This window comes from Berghia stephanieae, chromosome 3 (genome assembly GCF_034508935.2).
Source record: "Berghia stephanieae isolate SIO BIC M18660-M18661 chromosome 3, UCSD_Bste_1.3, whole genome shotgun sequence".
Lineage (NCBI taxonomy): Eukaryota > Metazoa > Mollusca > Gastropoda > Nudibranchia > Aeolidiidae > Berghia > Berghia stephanieae.
In genome coordinates, this window is record NC_088362.1 from 81,716,848 (window position 1) to 81,733,684 (window position 16,837).

At 34.1% G+C, this 16,837-nt stretch overlaps 1 protein-coding gene across 1 annotated transcript in view; it reads right to left on the minus strand.

Annotated features, from left to right (window-relative positions):
- Nucleotides 1–2,201: 2,201 nt before the first annotated feature.
- Nucleotides 2,202–16,837, minus strand: part of LOC144968602 (protein CIP2A homolog) — a 28,962-nt gene continuing 14,326 nt past the window's right edge. The window contains exons 14-23 of the mRNA XM_078907103.1: nucleotides 16,512–16,633; nucleotides 15,533–15,800; nucleotides 14,911–14,976; nucleotides 14,323–14,433; nucleotides 13,864–13,979; nucleotides 11,945–12,007; nucleotides 9,112–9,225; nucleotides 8,414–8,496; nucleotides 5,981–6,141; nucleotides 2,202–5,546 (exon numbers count right to left, since the gene is read on the minus strand). Of these exons, the coding sequence (XP_078763229.1) occupies nucleotides 5,388–5,546; nucleotides 5,981–6,141; nucleotides 8,414–8,496; nucleotides 9,112–9,225; nucleotides 11,945–12,007; nucleotides 13,864–13,979; nucleotides 14,323–14,433; nucleotides 14,911–14,976; nucleotides 15,533–15,800; nucleotides 16,512–16,633 (1,263 nt within the window). The 3' untranslated portion in view covers nucleotides 2,202–5,387. The remainder of the gene's footprint in view (nucleotides 5,547–5,980; nucleotides 6,142–8,413; nucleotides 8,497–9,111; nucleotides 9,226–11,944; nucleotides 12,008–13,863; nucleotides 13,980–14,322; nucleotides 14,434–14,910; nucleotides 14,977–15,532; nucleotides 15,801–16,511; nucleotides 16,634–16,837) is intronic.

Sequence of the window (16,837 nt, forward strand, 5' to 3'; positions counted from 1 at the left end):
TCTCTGTTATGTATTACCTACATATTTGTAATTTTGAATGTATAATGTAATCATTTGTGAGTATGAGCAGTTTGAGAAAATGGCAAACAAATGAAAAATCCCAAAAGTATTGCAAACACCGAAAAAACAAAGAGGAACTTTTTAAGTCACAGACTGGTTGTACTGATAGATTCTTAATGGGATTATACTTTTGTTCTTTGTTTTAAGTAATTACCTTGTCTTAAATCATGTTTTGCAACATGAACCTAAAAAAAGGTCTTTATGTTGTGTAGTTATGAAATAATTACATTTTGAAAACTAATTTTAGCTCATGCAACTGGGTGGGGATCCTGACCTCCCATTGAGGGCAGGGAGGGACATACTGTGTCTTCTATCTCCTTATATCTGTTTTCCAACATGCTTTCTGTCTTTGTCTTGGAATGAGGTTACTTGGTTTTGTCCTGGCCCTTTCCGGAGTCCTGGCTGGGAGGGAAACAGTCAAATGCATAGTTATTGTTTTGGGAGATGATATTTTTTTCCTTGGAAATCATCTCTCTGTTATGCATTGTATTATGTTTAGTTTGCATATTATATTATATGATTGGTAAACATTTGAGTGTGTTCCTCTTAGTTGGGGCATGTGCTTGTGTCTGGATGAGACTTTTAGGTGATCTCAAATAATTAAGTACATTGATGGTATGCTCTTGGAATCTACATCTGATCCCTATTTGTTCCCAGTTCCCCTTTGTCTTACTTTCTCTTGGGTGCTTTAATTGTAATTCTAGAACTTTTTACTATCCCATTTTCTTCCTTTTTACTGGCGCTGATATAACCTTAACGTGTTGCAAGCGCCGTAAAACCCTTAAAAACAAACAAAACATTAGCTCATGCAAATGATAATCTATCTATCTGAATGTTTCCAATATGCCAAAACATCACGGTACTGATACAGCATTGTTGAAGGTCTGCAATGATATTTTAAACAGCATTGATCAGAAAAAAGGTATGCGTGTTAGTGTGGCACTCTTGATCATAATGTACTGCTTAAACTCAGCATCCTGGGTGGGGTTCCTGACCTCCCATAGTGGCCAGGGGGGTCCATACTGTGTCTTCTATCCCCTTATAACTGTTTTCCAACATGCTTTCTGTCTTTGTCTTGGAATGAGATTACTTGGTTTTGACCTAGCTCGGAGGGAAACAGTCAAATGCATAGTTATTGTTTTGGGAGATGATGTTTTTTTCCTTGTAAATCATCTCTCTGTTATGTATTATATTTGTTATTTTCAATGTATAATGTAAGCATTTGAGTGTATTCCTCTTTGTTGGATTTTGTGCTTGTGTCCGGATGAGACTTATAGGTGATCTCAAACTAAGTACATTGGTGGTATGCTCTTGGAATCTACATCTGATCCAAATTTGTTCCTAGGTCCCCTATGCCTTACTTTTTCTTGGGTGCTTTAATTGTAATTCTATAACTTTTTACTATCCCATTTTCTTCCTTTTTACTTGCGCTGATAAAACCTAAATGTGTTGGAAGCGCCATAAAACCCTTAAAAACAAAAACAAACAAACTCAGCATCACAAGCTTTTGGCATACGAGGTCCTGCTCTAAGTTGGTTCATGTCTTACTTGACATGCAGAAAGCAAACTGTCCAAATTAATAATACATTGTCTATCGACTTTGACTTCATTTAATGTGTTCCACTGTAATTTGTTCTTGTTTCTGGTACACACAACCCCTTTCAAAAATATTTGTAAATTATCAAATGTCATATCAATTTTATACACTTAATTCCCAATTGTACAAGCAACCCACAGTTCACAAGAAGTAGAAGCGTGTGGTCCAAAAAATTACAGGTCCCAGGTTTGAGCCACTTTAATTTTTTTTCCTTGAGCAAGATTATTAACCCCAAATTTGTTCACTTTGGACAATATGGGTGATTCCAGTTGACACCAGACGTTTGTTTGATGGATTATCTGTATAACACTCCTTCATGTAATGCCTTGGACACATCATTTCAAGATGTTCATCGGAAGGGCTGGTTTTTAAAAAATTATTATCGTCTATTTTATTGAGGTAATCAATGAGAAAAAAAATCTCCCACAAATTTGAGAAAGAGTATTCACAAGCCTGGGGATGTGAAAGGCACAAGCAAGCTAAATATTACATACAATTTGTCAGTCACTTTTGTAAAATAAAATAAAAACAACAAGAAAGTACATTGGTGGTATTACATGTTATTTACTGTTATACAAAGGAAATTATTGGTATAGTTAGATTTACAATGACAATTTTCAAGCTAAATCTGTATATATGAGGCTGTGCCAAAAGGTCGTTTGAGTGACATTTACCACAAAAATACTCCAATATTAAGTTATTTGGGAACACTAAGTGGAAAATAATTCTTTTCATCAGTTTCTCTCCGTTGATGAAAATTCTAAAATTAACCAAATACTGGCCCTTTAGCTCCAATAGAATAGCAAAAATGGTTTCTCAAAGGTTCAAAAAAGTGTGGGCAGATTATCAACTTTATCCACACTTTTTCAGCACTTTAAAGCTACTCAAATTTTGATGCTGGATTGTCAGCTAATTATTTATTTTTCACTGTCTTTAATAATACAGTAAAATTACTTTAAACCGAAAGAAGCTAAACCGAAAAATACCTTAAACCGCAAAGAATTTAATAAATTGTACGAGTTTCTTAATTATCTTTGTACTAATTCTTACGATGAACCGAAATACTTCTAAGCAGGACTTTCTTTAAACCGAAACAACTTGAGAGCACCTTCCCTTTTTCTCTCTATATTTTTCTTCAAAAATTCCAGAAGGAGGCCACACGTAATAATGCCCAACGATATTAAACAGAGCGTAAGTATAAGATGAGAGTGATGGGTGGGGTGGGGGAGGCAAACACTTCAATCACTGCACTTGGGCTTGGCCAACACCACAATCGCACAGACTGGAAAAGGAAGACAGTGGGTGACTGACAGGCGAAAAATGAGGAAAGAGGGGGAGTTGAGGTGTAGAATAACGCAAGCGAGATGTTCTCGCTCGTGTGTTGATGCTTTGGAACTGACTGGATTTTCAACACGACAAGGAGGGGGGGGGGGGGGAGACAACTCACCATTGAAATGCCATTTCATTTCCACTTTGTTTAAATGTGTGTGTGAGGGGGGGGGGGGGGGTTCTATGTAATTAGGCCTTTGAACCTAATGGTTTTTCAACAAAAGAGGGATGTGTAGTAGACAGCTTAGCATTGACACGCCTTTTCATTTCCATTTCACTTCACCTCTGATTAGCTGCGCATCATTCATTATCAATTATCGCACAAGAACTTTCGATCTTATTTTAGCTTTGCATTTTACTAAAAGTTGTCTAAAAGAAAGCACTGTGCTTACACGTTTCAGTTTAAAATCAAAATACTATGTGAAGTCGATGAAAAAAAAGTTGATCAAGACGGAGATATGTAAATTACACGGCATCCCGAACTCAACTCTTTCAACAATTTTGAATTGAAAACGAAAACCCCCAAAAATATTTTTAAAACACACAAAATTCTTTTTAAGAAAATTAATGGTTACGAAGACGGCATTTATTCAACAACTTCATTTAACGGGAAACCCGTGATACGATTAAATGAGAAAATTCCTTAAATAGTTAATACCCTTGAAAAACATTGCAACACGGGAACTTACTTTAAACCAAAATGTCTTTAAACCGAAATGGTTTAGAAGGTCCCAAAAATTTCGGTTTAAAGTAATTCTACTGTAATAATAATAATAATAAATCATAGGTATAGTGCGCAAAAACCATGAATTCATACTCTACTCTAAGGCGCTTTACAACAAAACACAAAGGGAAAATAAAAATTAAAACATGAAAGCTTAATTTGAAAAAATTAAACTTAAGTAAAGGCTATTTTAACTCTCTTAGGACTAATCCCATAAATATATGAGACCAGTCGCCAGCTGTGTAGACTAATCCCGTTTATATGCGGGATCACACATTGTGAAAATTATTTTTGTTATGTAAGTGCTCGTGCATGCGTGACTCTTCTTCAACACTAGTTAAACATTTTACTGTTGAATGGTGCAGGACAGTATCGATACTCCATTACTAGTTTCAATTCTATAGCGATTTAGAGCAAGTCACTCAAGATGGACAAAATGAATTATCTATATTCTTAGTTCTATATCTCAAATGCAACTCAAAAGTGGATTGTGCTCATGAATGATGTTTTATTAGTTAATTTTGACATTTTTATATTGTTAGGTGTTTTCTCTTAGATTTTATGACTCAAAAACAGTTTTTAGAAGTATAATACCCATTTTATTAATTACAAGTCATTTTCCCGTAATTTTTGCACATTTTCAATAAGTCCCATCATTAAAACTGTAACAGATAGAGTGATGCAGCTTATGTTTTATATAATAGTAAATTTCGAACTAATTACTTAACATATTTCATTAATTAGGATAAAACAATAACTTTATGATTAATTTGGTTTTTAAAAACCTCTTTAAAAAAGTCTTCAACGCTTGTAGAGGTAAGAAAACGTCAGTCTCAAGAGAGTTGAACAGTTCAGTCTTTAAATTGGACTTGTGGTGAATGAGAATGTCACAATAACGACCTCTTGGCACAACTTCATATGCACATCTCTCTGTCTCTCTCTTAACACACACACACACACACACACACACACACACACATATCCATCAATAATTAGTATACAGTATATACAATTTTATTGTTCCTCTCAAATTTTAACAATGCACATGGGAAATCACAAGTCCAAATAAGTTTTAAAAGATAATGTGTAACTAGCCTACACAATAAGATGTATTTTGGGGGGTTTCCTGAGTTATCAAATGTCATAATATAAAATCTGTGTATTCCCGTAATCTATTGGAATTTCAGGTTAGGTGTTACCTAAATATTCATCATTATCACTTTGATTTGGTGAGTTCATTCCTTTCTGTTTAAATTCCAAAGCTTCAATTTTCTGTCTTTTAATGATTGACCTCTCTGGACCATGACACAAACAAGAAGGTACAGAAAACTACATGGGAATACAAATCTCTACATAAAACAAAAACATGCTCAGGACTGACTGCTTTCCCCTCAGCAAATGATCCCAGAAATGGCCTTGGCAAAATTAAGTTGTATTACCTGGGATATGGGACATAGAAAGAAACATGAAAGGGACAATAAATACAAAAGGATAGCGGAGACTAAAGACCCTTAAAGTATGACTCCCATAAAATGATCATGTTTAGCTTATAAATACAAATAATTTATTAAAATGTAGATGAATTGAAAAAGTGGAGGTTTTAAAATCCTCCTCCACCACCACCAACAACATCCTCCCCTTCGCCCCCTTAAATCTAAATATCCAGTCCAGTTGACTTTACTTCTTGGCTCCTCCGTCCGTTTTCAAGTTAAGGGTGTGAATAAAAGAAACAATTTGCGAATGCTTTTCTAGCTCTGACTCCAATTCTTTAACTTGCTTCGTCGTGTCATTCAATTTGGTAGTTTGTTCTTGGTTGACTTGGTCAAGCATATTTACCTGTTAGAGACACAGTGACGAAAATATATTTATAATTTACACACCATCCCTAATATATAATTTTAAAACTGAAGACCAAAGTATAGGTAAATAAAAATATTTTTAAAAATTACAAATAGTGAAATAATTTGCATCCAAATGCATTTTCTTGGCTGTTGCCAAAACATTTAGGAAAATTAACATAAGATCTTAATAAACACTTGGAAAGCTTCAATTTTGTCTCTTTCCTTAAACTTAAGCATCAAAAGAACAACAATACAAAATAAGAGAAATAAAAACTGTATGATAGTTATCCAAGTGCAAATCAGTGGAATCTGATTCTCCACTCATGCTATCATGACACGTGTTAAGTCATCTACTTGCTATTTTCAGGACAGGAAGCTAAAAAATGATGTGAAAAGGTCTTGAAACACTGTAACCAATAAACCACTTACTGTTTGTTGCAATTGTTTGCATTCCTTCTCACTGTGACTAAGATTATTTCTTAATTCTTCAACATATGTTTCCATCTCTTCTTTCTCTTTCTCCAGTTCTGTCCTCTCTTTTTCTGTATTATTGTATTTCAACTGAAGAGCCTCTAATGCTGTCGTCATTTCTGTAGGGATAAAAAGGTCAATAAGTCAGCAACAAACTAGCTTACTTTTATACGATATCAAACACAAGGTATTTCCACTCAAAGTCAAGTCACTTGATGCAAATTCAGGCTTGATTACAACACTCTTTGCTGAAGTTGTCTGAGTGCTTGGTCTGTACGTATTGATTGGAGTGGTGGATATCTCATACGGTAGAATCACATTCTACCCGGCCAGGCGGTGTTGTCGTACCAATAAGTTGCAGGTTCGAGCCCCCATCGCCGCGGCAAAATTTTTATTCTCTATTGTCTTCTGGCATTTTCCTACTTACTTCATTTCTTGTTAAGTATTGATTGCATACTTTGCTCACACACACACAAAGACAAATGCTGGCTGTCATTGTTTTACAGTTGATATAGTAAACATGATGTACGGTACCATCAGTCTACTATTTGCTTAATTCTTTAGTTGCTACAGTCGCCTTAGAGCGTCAAAAAAAAAAACCAAGTCTGCCATGTTGCCACAGTTGTACGCAACGAGTAAATGATCGCCAATGACAGTCTGATAAATTAATTTACGAGCACATGACAAACTGCTCGACTGCCGTGTGTTGCACTAATGGCTATCAAGCCTTCTTATCGTGTACAGTGGCGTGAAGACACATTTTTTACAAGAATTATTTAGTTTTTCAATGGAAATGCTTTGTTTACAATTGTACAATAGATTCAGACAGTGATGACGACAATGTTTATAGACAAGATTCTGACTCGGGGGGGGGGGGGGACACTAAAAATTGAGATTGATGAATGCAGATGTTGAATCAGAACAGAAAGTGGTTTCAGTGATGGTGAGGGGGGCTGGAGCTAAGATTTGGGTAAACAAAAGGGGGTGTGACATAAATGCAACAGGTGATAGCAATCAGTGGATTTGAAATGTTTTAACACATGTGGAGATATATAATCCTACTAAATGGCTTATTGACTTTAATGAGAGTTCGGGAGACATGAATATTGGATTCAGTGAAGAGGAAAATTCAATACATAGTAAAATATTTTCAACATTACTTTCCGGATGCTTAGGCAGAAAAAATTTCGATATATATTTTTTCGGAACAGCACAAAGAGAAAAAAAACACAGTAAATGAAAATATTTTTTCTGTACTCTATTTTCAAACACTAATCAACAATATCCAACAATAAAAATCCATTTATATAGATTAATAGTGGAGAAAAATGTCAAAATGTATTAAAAAATCGCAAAAAATGAATATTAATTAGGTTTCCAAGATGGCCTCCAAAATCACGTAACCTTATTTGCATATCTTATTACGTCACAACGTACCAATGTGTATTCATATACAGCCATGAAAATTTGAGGTAGGTGTGATGATTCGTTTATTTTTAGTGATTTTTTTTTTCCTGAGAGCACTGAATTTTAATTTTTTGCCAAAAAGGCTTGGCAACTAGGATTTATTTCGGTGGCAGAATGCCTGGCAACTAAAGAGTTAAGAGACCACACTGTCAACTGGTACTACAGATACTTCCCACTGTTTCCCTTGAAAACTGATCATCAAATTTAAAAGTCCTAAAGTGGTGATTCTAGCAGACTTGCAGTTATTTGTACAACATAACTTTAGGCAATCTAAGTTGAGCTTTAAAATTTAAAAAAAATCTTTTGACATTAAATATTTAAGTAAAATACTGACCAGTTCGACCTACCATCAATGGCACCAACAAAAACTATGTGACTATAATGTTTATTGTCTGATTGAGAGAATTTATTTAGAACCAATCACTTAACCGGCGGTCTAAAAACAAACAATGGCAAAGAGCTTGGTGACAATCTCATTCATTCTAAAGATGCTCTAAATTGTTTCACAGTGCAGTTATTGCAAAATACCATCTTCAGCTGAAAAAGTGCTACGAGTAAACCTTTGATAAATGAAAACTGAATATAACATAGGATCACAAGCTATAATTTCTGTCAAGAGATCAAATGAAAATGAAAATTTAACCGTATGGTACCATATTTTCATTATAGTTTTCTGTTCCTATGTTTTCATTTCCTGTTTCTTTCTTCTTTGTTTTTTCAGTACCTTTAATTGTTTGTTTCTTTATTTTTATACTTAGTTCTTTATTTGTATATTAATAATAATAATGACGATGATGATGTAAGGTCATAGGTTTTGCATTTTAAGTTTGATTTTTCCCCCATTGAAATTCTGCTTTATACTGGCATATTGACACATGAGTAATTAAAATAAGAGATTAATACAGAGAAGAAAAAAATTCATACTTAATAGTGAGGCATCCTTTTCTTTGAGATGTTTTGACAAAGTCTTGCGCTCCTCATCTAGTTGTTTGCTTTGACTGCAAGACCTGATTATGGATGACATATGAATGACGTGATAAGTTAAATGAAGAGTACACATATTTATTATTATTTCTAAAAACATAAAATCTAACACTATAAAATAGGGTCAAACTATCAAAGTTAAAAAACATGAAAAGATCAATCATATTTAATTCTTTGAGTATCATAAATATGCTACCACATAAAATAATTTTTAAAAAACATGAACATTTATATAACGCATTTCAAGATCACAATGTTTTATTTATATCCCCTAAGCGGGCCAGGTGAAGCCATATTTCCATTTCATTCAGTACCATTTGCCTGATAGACATCCGTTTTGTGCTAACACTCTTATATTATTCATCTTTGCCTATACAACCAAGCAGTTATTCACACCTGAGTTTATTGGCATAATGTGTGTGAAGTGCCTTACCCAAGGACACAACATCAGGACGAGAATTCTCCATAATCCTCATCACCCATCTAGCCATTGAGCATGCTTATCATAGCTTGGCTTTTGTAACAAGACAAGACTATGTACTACTGACCACCGAGCCACACATATATTTTGTCATCAGAATGCTAAAAAAATTCAACATAAAACCCCTTAAATTTATGGAAATTAAGACTATACTTACAATTTGTATTGTTCATTCAATTTTTCATGAGCCTTTTGAAGATCGTCTTTCATTACACCAATCGATTTTATCTCCTGCTTGCATGCCACAAGTTTTTCTTCAAGTTCTGAACATCTAAGAAGAAAATCATAGTGAAGACTCATATTTAAAAATTATTTGAATTGTAAAAGTATCTTTGTAAAATAGTTATATTTATAGAATATTTTTCAAAATACAGAATAATTCATGGGTGTCCCAATATCCTGTAGGTAGCACACTCATTTCACACACAAAGGGAAAGAGTTTGAATCTAGAAGTCGAGATTTTTTTTCTGATCTCCCCCTGTCCACCCAGCAGTTGATTGAGTGGCGGGGTCTGTTAGATCTGGTGGGAAGTACTTGGCAATACACTTGTATCTTATCTAAAAGGTAGCAAGAAATTGTTATTGACCATTTCATGCTATTGAAACCAGGATAATCCAGCTCCACAGGTCTCATGGCTCTGAAGGACAACTAAAGAACCATTCATGGTTTGAATAAAAAGTCAAAGCCATGCTAAACAACATCGACTTCAAATAGAGTTAAGAAGGTAACTGGACGTTATAAACATGAACAGGGTTAAATACATGGTGTTGCATAAAATAGAGAAAAGCAGGTAAAAAGTTTAGCGGGTATTTTCCTATCTCTGGATCCAGATAACTCGATAGAGCACTCATTTCACAAGCAAAGGGATCAGTATTGATCCCAAGTGAAGATTTTTATCTAAACTCCCATTCACCCCGCAGTAATTTTGGGTAGCTTGGTTTGTTAGATCTGACAAAAGTACTTTGCAATAGATAGACCTGTAATTGAGCTCTATAAAAATTGACTGAAACTCTTCGACAAACTGAAGATTCAATTATTTTTTTAAAAATAAGGGCATCATTGGAGAGGAGAGTGATAAATACAATACATTAAAATAGTGGGTGTTATTTCTTACTGGAAATATGTGATGTAGAAGGAATGCTTAATAAGCATGTCATTCATATAGGTAAAGATGACTTCATCAAAGTCATATTCCTGCCTCTGGAATTTTTTTGACATAGTCAGAAAAATAATCACCATTATCATCTTTAACTTCTAGCCATGACCAATCTATTCCTCACATCTTTATCGATGCTCGACAAGTCTGAATTGTGATCCACGAACAGCTCAACCATTGTGAGAACATTAGAATAATGTAGCAATGAGCAAACTTGATTTTCAATCAGTAAATGACAGAAAAAAAAAATTAAATAAATATGACTTCTGGCTAATACACTGAATTATTAAGTAGAAGTGAATTATCAAGAAGAAACTTCGGCAGGCGTAGCGGAAATTTTCAAAGAATCGAAATGAAGGTAAATCGCCACAAAACAGCAAGCTCGCTTGGGCTTGAGCAAAACAATGGCAGAAAACGTCCTGATTTGCACGGGAATTAATTAGGCTACTTACCATTGTTCCTTATAATCAGGTACTCAATCAGTGAAGAAACGGTCAACCAGTTTGTTTACAACGTGAGGCAATCGAAATGTGCTTGTAGCAATCTATCCTAACTTTCGATTTGAAGGTGTCTACATAACGGACTTCCGGCATTCGCAATTTACTTTATCATACTTTTGAGACTCGCCAGGTAAATGTGGTCAATTTTGGCTTAGATGAAACAGTGAAATTTATCGCTCGGTGGCTCAGTTAAAATTGGCTACAGTTGGGATCATGACGGGTTTGGAAAGTGAAAAAATAATTTAACGAAGGATGTGTGAAAATATCCAGGGATGTGTTCAGACACGCCTTTTATAAAAACCGTCGCTTAGTCTTGGCAATATATACATCGTTAATATAAACGGTCCCCATGAGCTATGCGTAGCGCTGTGGAACACTCCTAATTACTTTACGGTCATTCGACTACGATTTGTGAATTCTTTCTTTCAGTTAATTGACTGAGAATTTACATGTCTAAATAGACGAGCATCCTATCCAAATGGTAGCAAGCAATTGCTATTGTCCAGTTAATGTTATGGACCCGTAAACTCTAATTCCATAAGTCTTAAGGCTCTGAAGGACTACTTTTTTTTCTGCTCTCTCTCTCTCGCTTTTCCTGCAACCCATTACTTGACAGAACACCTGATTGCAGCCCGATTGCAACCGGCTATTCTCCATATCTAGTGCTTTGTTTTGAAGTCCTTTTTGGTCAGGAATATACATTACTAGATAAAAAAAATGAGAATTTATGAAAGTACGAGAAGAATGAAAGTGAAAGTAACTCTTTACCGCATCCGATTTTGACAATTATTTCAGAGATTACGATTTTTTTAATTTAGTCCAAAAAATGAAGTGAAAAACAAAACAAAAATAATTTGATTTCCTAAATTCTCTGGTTCTTGAGACCATGTCAGACGATGGTGACGATGTTGGTAGTGATTCTGGTGATGAATCGGACATTGAATTAATTTTGAAATGGAAGACACATCGTTAGAACCCGATATTGATGAAAATAGTGATCCAGAACCATCCCCAGAGTGGTCAGACTCAGACATCCTAAACAATGTCCAACTAGAGGATTCGGCATTTTTTCGGGCCAAACATATATGTTTCTTGGTATCAAAATGTAGATAAATTGTTCCTCTATCTAACATAATTTAAAATATGAAAATCCCAGTAATGGAGATGGCACACATTTTTTTGATGTGTGGAAAATTTTCCAGCAAGAGTTATCTCCCTGTCCTTGGTTGTTGGGATCAAACTTCCTGAGATCGGGCTGTCAAGCAATGGGTTAAAAATTGTGTATATAAACATTTTACATATCATAATCAACAATTTGAAATTAAACCACTTACTTGTCAACAATCTCTGAATTTTCTTTTACAAGGGAGTCAATTTTCTCAGATTTTTCCTCAACTCTGATTATTTTTTTTAAAAGAGGAGAAAACGGGGAAAATTAGTAGTTTTAAAAAAAAGGAAAAAAAAAAGTTATATCTATATGGAAACAATGTAAAGTTAGTCTGATAAATTTAAGGTGTAATTTGATTATATAATTGTCTTAAACCCTTTGGAAATAAAACAGAAGATAACTATATCTAAAGATTGGTATCAATTTACACTGAAATTGAACAAGAAAACAGGTATTTTCATCTTTTAGTTAAAATAATCTATTTAAAAACCCAAAACATATTTTTTTAAATCCACTTCAAAGGGTTTTACAGCAGCTCCCATGCCAACCAACAGCTACACTTTACATGTAGGACGAGACATGACACCTGTGAAGTGGTATTACATTTTTTTTTTTGACAGAGTCGATGTTCATTGGACATTTCCTCCTTAATATTAAATGAGTAAAAGGAATTAATAGATGCATGATAACAACAAGTCTCAAATCAACTGAACTGTCATGAACACAATATGCAAAAGAAATTTAAATTCATGACACTCGTGTATCTTTCTGTAACGACATAGTACAAACATAGTTTTAAAATATTTTTTATTACTAATGATATTAGTATTAGTCTGAAGTGACTAAGCGCAGATGAAGATTTTCTGTAACTAACAACATTTTATCATACGATGTTCCTAAGAGACAGGGAGTGCCTAAAAGTTAGCAAATTCGTATATCCAACATTCACACTAACACTCAACACATGCAAACCACAATGTGCTCAACTCTACACTCCCAAGACATATTCATATACAACCAAACAATTACAATACATGTTACACTTATAACTGGACATTGCTTCCATGAATAAGGCACTCTTTTTCTAATCAATATTTGGAAATTTGCAGAATGAATTTGAAAGTTCAACCCACATAACTTACAATAGGAGATAACATAACTTTGCAAAAAATAGGGCAGCGTGGCTCAGCAGTACGGTCTTTGCTTCATACCCGAAAGGTACTGAGCTTGAATACCCACCACACTGTGTGGCCTTGAGCAAGTCACCTTGCCCTAGCCCAGTTTTCTGAGCTGCACTGCGACTGACACCTCAGTTTTTCCAGTCTTCCTTAGGAATAGACCCTAAAGACAAATTTCCCCTATGAGATTAATAAAGGGAATGTTATTTATTTATTTTAATTTATTTCTGTTTTGAGCTAAATCTGCACTGATGGTGACAAAAAGTAAAAAATGAGGAACATTTTAGATGATTGACTAGAAGCCCCATTTTTACAGCATTAGCCCCACCTTTAGAACAATTGAGATAATAAATTATCATTGATATTCTAGCTAACTTCTGGAGAGTGGGAAATACGCTTCAACAGTCGTAACGTCACTTCCCTTGTAATGATGCATGTAACTTAGTAACTGGCTCTAAACTATTGGAACAATGGCGGAGGCCTTACAAAATATTTCTCCGACAAGCATAAAAGCGTATCCAAAGGAAAAAAACATTATAAATCTGATCATGTTTTGACTTTTACACATTCTGATCATAAGACATATGAAAAGTTCTAGCCAACATGAAGAATAAAAAGTACAGATTTTCTTTGTTTAGAACCACGATGGCCGCCATTGCTGGGTGACATGACATCAGACTATTGAATCCAATTGCAACTGTATGTTCCACCAAACATCAACTCTCTCAGTGCCAATGATTGATTGGGGGGAGGAAGGAATTTTTTAAAATTTTTAAATGAAGAAATTCCTCCTTTGACTCCAAAATCGCGGATTTTCAAAGATCTGAGGAAAACCATCAGCACTGCTAATTAGTTTGTCTACCTAATAGCAATAAATCAAAAGCCCTGTAACATGAATTCAACTGACTGTTTATCAAATTGTGACTGCAACTTTTCTGTCGACATTCTCATATCATTCATCTGATTCACCATCTGTTCGTGTCTCTTGTAGGATTCTTTCAATAGATTTTGAAGCTTTTTTGTCTGCAAAGAAGAGAAATTATGTATGGTTAGAAGTTGATACCATTTCATAATTAGTATCAATGGATGATAAAAAATTAATGAAAATCTACAAAATGAAGTGAGTAACCCAACGCCTGAGCCAGGTTTTATGTTGGAGTAAATCAAGTACTGAATATTGACTTTTAGGCCTAATGATTCAATTTTATTTTAATTAATATGCCCCTTTAAGAAAAATGAATGTTGTCTCTCAAACTACTTGGTTATCAAATTTTGTAATTCTAGCCGTTTTCGAAATCTGGCTCAGCGTGACATAATATTGGATTGAGACAGTGGATGATACGTGAGCTGTCATAAGAGCACTTACCTCAGCCCCATGTGTAACCTGTCTACCCCTTAGTTGAGATATCACTCTGTCTGCTTGTGTTAATGCTAAAGATTTTGCTTCTAGAAGGTCATTTTGGTGTTCCAGTTGTATCTGAAAAGTCAGTCATAATAACTAAATTAAAAAAAACAAAACAAAAATACTTATATGGTGACAAAATAGCTTAATGAAAAACAATAACAAAACAAACTGACCCATTTGATAAACCAATCCATGGGCATCAAAAGGGTACAGATTTATCATGTCAGGCATAATCAATCGTTGGATCTTATCACATAGCACGATGGCAATATATAGATAAATGAAATGAAATTACCTTTATTCATTCCAAAGAGGAAATAAAACATTTCTGAAAATAATTACTGAATATTAGTGATAATACACCAACAGACGATCTCTGATATCATATTGGAATTATTAAATTGACACAATGTTATCAAGCATAAAAAGCTAATTCAATATATTCAAAGAATAATTCTCATGCTATAGACCTAATTATATCAGTACTACATCATGTAATTTCATTTTCACCAAGCAGTAAACTTAGTTCTTTTACAATACATTCATTACCTGCTGCGCTCTGATACGATGTTCAAATACATCAATAACTTCAGCTGTCTTAATGTCTTTTTTGCCCTGAAATACAGAATTATTTAATCAAAACATATGATAGTACATAAATGCAACCATAATTGGCTAAAACTCATAACTTAATAGCATCCACTTGTGCAAACCACCATTATTCTTCAACACCCTTTAATTTAATATTTGCTAATATAATATCTCAACCACTAATGCTACAAACCCACAGCTGTCATAATGCAGTAAAACAGTTTTTTCACAAAGCCAAAAGTAAAATATTTTTCAATTACAAAAATTATCATGGATTAAACTTTATTTTATTTTTTTAAAAACGGGAATATTAGAATCAAAATCATTCAAGTATCAATCTTGCTCAGACATTAGGAAAGGTAGGAAGCTCTGAAAAAAACCTACCAGAAAACTTTTTGCAACCATCTTTGAGATCATTTAAAAGGAGATTCACGACTTCATAGCAGCCACTAATCATATCAGTGGTGACTGAATCGGTGGCACCCTATTCAGAGCTTAGCAAGCAATTAGACGATTTTCAATTACACTTTTTCAATTTTATTTCTGACAGACAAGCATAGAAAATCACGCATGTACATACCTCAATATTGGTCTCCATTTTTTCAATGAGCTTTTGGAGAGATGCCTCATCTTTTTGCAGCCTGCTGTCCAAGCTGCTGTCTTGATTAGACCAAGGCTCATTGGTGTCCACTGTGCTGGATAGGAAAGAAGAAGGGTGTTTGTTTTCCTTGCTTTCCAGGACAGATGCATTTCTCTTCCTAAGGTTGTAACTGGATTCCAAATCAGCTCTTCTTGGTTCGGCAGGTCGAGACTTTGCCTTGTTTAGACAAGCTATGGCTCCACAGAGGCTGGAATAAAAAGAAAAATGTTTTTCAGGCACGTGAGTCAAAATAGAATTGGCAGATTAATTTTGATTGATACTTATAAGCTAAACTTTATGTTACAGCTTTATTGCCTGGATTGAAATTTAAAAAAAAACATAAATGAAATCTAGAGGAAAATCAAAAGATGTTATGTATCAGGATGACAAAGCAAATTTCCTTATAAAAATGTAAACCATATAAACACAGAATAATTTTTAAAACTTGTTAAAAAATGAGAGTAAAATGAAAGAATAAAATTTCATTTGAGCATAAAGTCCGGCATAAGACTCTTAAATAGCAAAAATAGTTCACCTTTAAAATAATGCTTAATTTTGTGTAAATTATAACATAACGTATGAAAAGATACTCTCTATAGAAAGATTAAAATTGTAGTAATCAGTAATAGACAAATAGATCTACTGCACAGTTTCTTGTTTACGATGCAAGTATAAAAAAATCAGAGAAAAGTTAGAGTGTATGGGTAAATGTTATGTAGTTTTGTTACTCGTGTTGATGTATTGTTTAGTTTATCTATATTTAGTAGTTTAAATGGCAGAGAAAGATCTAAAAGATCTAATATTTATTTGTTTATTGTTTTTTTATTTGCTATTACTCCTATGTACCCTATATGAGAAATAAGCAGCATATTCCGACTATAAAGAAATTTTGAGGTGAATTTAAATTGGGAAGGCCTACTCTAAATCAGGATGGCTCTCCTGAACTCCAAGAGCAAAAGTAAGCAATTTGATGCTGATGGCAACCAAGTCTTGATCCGTGGATGTCAAACCCAAGGCTTGGAAGTCCATTAAGCGTGGATTCTGTCGAGTTTGGAAAAAAAATTTTAAGACATTAAAATCATACAAAAGTGCCACAAAGTTAGAAAACCAAATGACAAAGAAAGGTGAAATGTCTCTCCTGTATTCAAACTGAGGAAATAAATAAAAACTTGAGCTTTTATATATAGAGAGCAATATCCACTAAATTTGCTTGAAGCACTTAAAAAGGGTAGTGTCGGTTTGTCT